The following is a 6,208-nucleotide window of genomic DNA, read 5'->3' on the forward strand; positions in this document are numbered from 1 at the left end:
AGTTGGTTAAGCATCCGACTCTTGATTTGGCTCAGGTCATGATCTCACAGTTGGTGAGTTTGAGCCTGCATTGGCAGTGAGGAGTCTGCTTTGGATATTCTCTCTCTCTCTCTCTCTCTCTCTCTCTCTCTCTGCCCCTCCTCCACTCAAGCGTACGCTTTCCCTCTCAAAATCAATAGGAGCGGGTGGCTCAGTCAGTTAAATGGCCAACTTCACCTTAAGTCATGATCTCATGGTTCATGAGTTTGAGCCCCACATCAGGCTCTCTGCTGTCAGCACAAGCCTGCTTTGGATTCTTTGTACCCCTCTCTCTCTGCCTCCCATCTCAAAAATAAACATTAAAAAATAATTAATAAACCTAAAAAAAAGAATAAGTCACAAACAGCTTTAAAAGTACCACTTTCTCTTACGTAGTGTGAATGTAGTGAGTATTCTGGGCGGCTGACTCTTTCCACTGTCCTCTGGTGTTTTTGATTTGGCTCTCTCCTTGAGACTTATTTTCATTTTTGTTGTCTTGTAGCTGGAACGGCTTTGGGTCTTGGGGTTGTGAACATCCTCCACACTATAAATCCTTCCCTTGTGATCCTCTCTGGAGTCCTAGCCAGTCACTACATCCACATCGTCAAAGATGTCATCCGCCAGCAAGCCTTGTCCTCGGTTCAGGATGTGGACGTGGTAGTTTCGGATTTGGTGGATCCCGCCCTGCTCGGTGCCGCCAGCATGGTTTTGGACTACACAACTCGCAGGATCTGCTAGGCCTCCCAGGAGGGGACATGGACCAAGACTCAGAACTTCTTCGTGGAATCAGGTTGTCTTTTAGATGAGCGTTTCTTACAAAGCAAATTTGGTATTTAGCAGGTGACTTCAGCAGTTAAGTTTTTGCTTTTAGTCTCCTCTTCCAAAGTCACTTTTCCCAACCCATTTTGGTAGATGCTGCTCTTTCTGGGGTCATTTTAGCTCAAACCCTGTAAGTACCAGTCACAATTTTCTGTGCCAAAGGAGCTGTGATAGTAGACAAGGAAGCCTTAGGACTCTGCTCACCAGACGTACCACTTAGACCTGCAGGCCTTGCTTGAGATGGGACCTTGATACTGGAGTTAGGATTATTAATCCTTCCTACTCTGACCTTAAACTCAGATTGCAGAAAGGGATCCAGTCAGGAAACAGAAGGAAATCTCACCGTGAATGGCTAAAGTAAACTTTTTTAAAAACAGCTTTACTGAGATATTTTTAAAAGTGTACAATTTGGTAAGCTTTGACATATGTATATACCTGTGAAACCATCACCACAATCAAGACATTGGACATACCTGTCACCCCCAAATGTCATCTGCTTAAAGATGTTATTTGCTACTACTCTTGGAGAGTCTTGAGCAACTTTAGGGATCTGAATTACAGTGGCTTTAAGTGACCTTGTCCTTATCTTCTTAAGGACAGCTGAGAAGCCACTAGGACTTAACAGCCTCTGAAAGGAGATTAACCATCCCCAAAGGATCTTCGCTATGGACAAACACCTCTCCCTTCAATAACTTTTCATGCTAATGTGGAGTATGACCCTGGAGTATCTCCTAAGGCAGCGTTTGTGGAGCCTGTATCTGTGAATCTGGATTCTGGCGAAATACGATTTTGTGCTTTCATTGGTGTCTAGATACAAAGGCTAGGGTTCTTGCTATCAATTTCAACCTGGAAGAAATACGAATACCCACCATTTATTAAGTGCCTACTGTGTGCCAGGTTCTGAACTAGGTGCTCCATATACGTTATTCTAAATTCTCACAACCTGGGAGGTAGGTGTTTTAATTTCCATTTTATACAACCGCAAATTAAGTCTTGGCGCGTTTAAGTGATGGCACCTAAAGCTGTGTGGCTAGTGACTCTCAGAAACAGGATTTGCTCCCAGGTCCATCTGTGCTTTTCTGCTAAGCCACACAACCCCTCAAATAAAAACCTTGCAGAAGGTAAATATATCCTAATTTAGTTCAGACTAACAACAGCTTTAATAAGACTGTCTCATTAGCAGATGACTCAATTTGTCTTTGATGCTGTCCCTCAGTGATAAATTTAATCAAATATTCTTCTCTGCTGTGGACATTTTGCCAATACAGGTTTTTATGGGTACTTTCAGATGATCTAAGAAAGCATATGCATGTTTTTCAGATTCTTATTTTAGGAAAACCAGAAAGTTTCTATTGTTTCAGTGTTAGCATACAAAATAAAGTGTGAAAGAATCACTATTGCATTTGAACTACTTCCTTCCTGGTGGGTTAATGTGAATAGATAGGTTGGCTGATTCCAAGAACTCCACCGGCCCTGAAATAATCTCCAGGTCCTGGTTATTGTTGAAAAATTCCACCGTGATTCCTAGGAAGGAAGCTAGTTCTGCTTGGCGTCAGCGTCTGGGGTGAGGTGGTGTCCTGGGAAGGGACACCAGTTGTTCCTGGGCGACATCTGTAACTGCTCTGGACACCAGACGGTTGCATTGCTACCAGGCTTCATACCAAATATTTGGAAGGATGGTTCTAAATCTAAAACCAAATCTTAGTTTTTATTGAATTCACAGAAAGGATAATTAATATATTCCAACATAATTATTACTGACAGTTAAATCACATATTAATTTATTTTAGTGTAAATATTTGTATGTTACTGTTCTGAGCCACATTCTAAAGAAAAAATAAATATATTTCTTTGTGGAAATCCTAACATTTTTGCATTTTGTTTTCTTAATTAACTGTCTAGCTAAAATCCCTTCCCAGAAGAAATTTATGTTGTTGCACTGCTTACCTTTTGAAGGTCATGTAACTTCTTAAGGCATCTAGTACAGATTTCTTAACCAAACAAATAATCTTTGATAATACGGAGTACTGCTATATAGTATTTTTATATATTTCAGATGATCACCACAGTAAGTCTAGTTAACAGCCATCACCATACCTACAGAACTTTTTTTTTTCTTGTAATGAGAACTTTTAAGATCGACTCTTGTAGCAACTTTCAAATATATGGTATTTGAGGTACAGGCGTACCTCATTTTACTGCGCTTCACAGATAATGTGGTTTTTCTTTTTTGGTTTTTTTTTTGTTTGTTTTTTTACAAATTGAAGGTTTGTGGCAACCCTGTGTCACACAAATCTATTGGCACCATTTTCCCAACAGCATCTGCTCACTTTGTGTCTCTGTCACTAGTTGGTAATGATCGCAGTATTTCAAACTTTTTCATTATTATATTTGTTGTGGTGATCTGTGATGTTACTGTTGTGTTTGGGGGCACCATAAGCTGCACCCATATGAGATGGTGAACTTAAACCAAGAAATATGTGTGTTCTGACTGCTCCACTGACTCGCCGTTCCTCCATCTGTCTCCCTCCTCACACCTCCCTATTCCCTGAGACACAATATTGGAATTAGGCCAGTTAATAACCCTACAATGCCTTCTGTGTATTCAAACAAAAGGAAACGTTACACATCTCTCACTTTAACTCAAAGGCTAGAAATGAGTGAGAAGGGCAGGCCAAAAGCCGAGACAGGCCGAAGCTATGCTTCTCACGCCAGATAGCCAAGTTGTAAATGCAAAGGAAAAGTTCCTGAAGGAAATGAAAAGTTCACTTGCTACTCCAATGAGCACACATATGGTAACAAGGCGAAACAGCCTTATCATTGGTATGGAGAAAGCTTCAGTGGTCTGGATAGAAGATCAAGCCAGCCACATTTCCTTAAGCCAAAGCCTAATCCACAGCAAGGTCCTAACTCTCTTTAATTCTGTGAAGGCTGAGAGAGGTGAGGAAACTACAGTAGAAAAGTTGGAAGCTAGCAGAGGTGGCTTCATGAGGTTCAAGGAAAGAGGCCATCTCCGTGACATAAAGTTGCAAGGTGAAGCAGCAAGTGCTGATGCAGAAGCTGCAGCAAGTTATCCAGAAGAGCCAGCTAAGATCATTAACGGAGGCGGCTACATGAGACAACAGATTTTCAATGCAGACAAAGCAGCCATATATTGGAAGAAGATGTCTTCTAGGACTTTCATAGCTAGAGAGGAGAAGTCAGTTCCTGGCTTCAAACTTCAAACGATAGGTTGACTCTCATTAGGGGCTAAGGCAACTGGTGACTTTAAGTTGGAACCAGTCAGTGTTCATTCATATACCATTCCAAAAATCCTAGGGCATTTAAGAATTATGCTAAATCTACTCTGTCTGTGCTCTGTAAATGGAACAAAGCCTGGATGACGGCACATCTGTTTACAACATGGTTTGCTGAGTATTTTAAGCCCACTGTTGAGGCCTACTGCTCAGAAAAAAAAAGATTCCTTTCAAAATACCACTGCTCGTTGACAAGGCACCTGGTCACCAAAGAGTTCTGATAGAGAGGTACAATGACATTAATGTTATTTTCAAGCCTGCTAACAAAACATCCACTCTGCAGCCCATGGGTCGAGAAGTCATTTCAACTTTCAAGTCTTACTGTTTAAGAAATACCTTTCATCAGGCTCTAATGCCATATATAGTGATTCCTTTGATGGATCTGGGCAAAGGTAATTGAAAATCTTCTGGAAAGGATTCACCAAGTCCGGTGCCATTAAGAACACTCATGATTTATGGGAAGAGTCAAAATATCAACATTAACAGGAGTTTGGAAGAAGCTGATTTCAACCCTAATGGATGACTTTGAGGGGTTCAAGACTACAGTGGAGGAAGTGAATGCAGATGTGGTGGAAATAGCAAGGGAACTAGAATTAGAAGTGGAGCCTGAAGATGTGACTGGATTGCTATTACTGTCATGATAAGATTTTAATGGATGAGGAGTTGCTCCTTATGGATGAGCAAAGAAAGTGGTTTCTTGAGATGGAATCTACTCCTGGTGGAGATGCTGTGAAGACTGTTGAAATGACAGCAAAGGATTTAGAAATTACATAAACTTAGTTGATAAAGCAGTGTGGGGTTTGAGAGAATTGACTCCAATTTCAAAAGAAGTTCTGTGGGCGAATATCAAATGGCATTTAAATGCTACAGAGAAATTGTGAAGAGTCAATCAATGTGGCAAATTCATCGTTGTCTTATTTTAAGAACTTGCCACAGCCACATCAACCTTCAGCACCCACCACCCTGATCAGTCAGGGGCCACCAACATTGAGGCAGGACCCTCCACCAGGAAAAAGGATTACAACTCACTGAAAGCTAAGATGATGGTTAGCATTTTTTAGCAATAAAGCATTTTTTAATTAAGATATGTATGTTTTTAGACATAATGCTGCTGCACACTTAACAGACTACAGTATTATAATGTAAACATTTATTTGCACTGGGGAACCAGAAGATTCACTTGACTCACTTTATTGCAGTATTCCCTTTATTGCAGTGGTGTGGAATTGAACCTACAATATCTACAAGGTAGGCCTGTATTATTTATTTTTTGTTTATTTTTGAGAGAGGAGACAGAGCATTAGTAGGGGAGGGACCAAGAGATAGGGAGACACAGAATCTGAAGCAGGCTCCAGGCTCTCAGATGTCAGCACGGAGCCCAACACAGAGCTCAAACTCACCGCGACATCCTGAGCTGAAAAGTCAGACACCCAATCGACCGAGCTACCCAGGAGTCCCGGTAGGCCTGTATTATTAACTATAGTTGCCACACTGTGCATTACTTCCCCATGACTCAATAAATGGAAATTTGTATCTTTTGACTCCCTTCAGCCGTTTCACCCACCCCTTCCCCATCCTGCACCTCTGACAACCACCAGTGTGTTACCTCTTCTCTATGAGCATGGTTTTTGGAGTTTTGTTTTTTTTTTTTAAGATTCTACTTAGAAGTGGATATTTCATATGGTATTTGTCTTTCTGACTTTGCCCTCAAGGCCTATCCATGTCACAAATGGCAGTATTTCATTTTTTATGGTTGAATAATGTGTGTATGTGTGTGTTTGTGTACGTGTACATGTATGTGTACACAGATACCACATTTTCTTTATCCATTTATCCACTGATGTACACTCAGGTTGTTTCCAGATCTTGGCTATTGTAAATAATGCTCTAGTGAAGAAGGGGTGCATTTATCTTTTCAAGTTAGTCTTTTCATTTTCTTTGTTAAAATACCCAGAAGTGCAATTGAACTATACATTGGTTCTATTTTTAAATCTTTGAGGAAACTTCATACCATTTTCCACTGTGGCTGCACCAATTTGCTTCCTACCAACATAGTACGAGGAGTCCCTTTTCTC

At 40.8% G+C, this 6,208-nt stretch overlaps 1 protein-coding gene across 7 annotated transcripts in view; it reads left to right on the forward strand.

Moving 5' to 3' along the window:
* The window catches only part of GNE (glucosamine (UDP-N-acetyl)-2-epimerase/N-acetylmannosamine kinase), a 53,028-nt gene extending 50,349 nt beyond the window's left edge, over positions 1 to 2,679 (forward strand). For all 7 annotated transcript variants that reach the window (XM_053204931.1, XM_027039439.2, XM_015079451.3 and 4 more), the window contains one exon: positions 521 to 2,679. In XM_053204931.1, coding sequence (XP_053060906.1) covers positions 521 to 756 — 236 coding nt within the window. In that variant the 3' untranslated portion in view covers positions 757 to 2,679. The remainder of the gene's footprint in view (positions 1 to 520) is intronic.
* Positions 2,680 to 6,208: the final 3,529 nt, after the last annotated feature.

Source organism: Acinonyx jubatus, chromosome D4 (genome assembly GCF_027475565.1).
Source record: "Acinonyx jubatus isolate Ajub_Pintada_27869175 chromosome D4, VMU_Ajub_asm_v1.0, whole genome shotgun sequence".
NCBI classification, from domain to species: Eukaryota; Metazoa; Chordata; class Mammalia; order Carnivora; family Felidae; genus Acinonyx; species Acinonyx jubatus.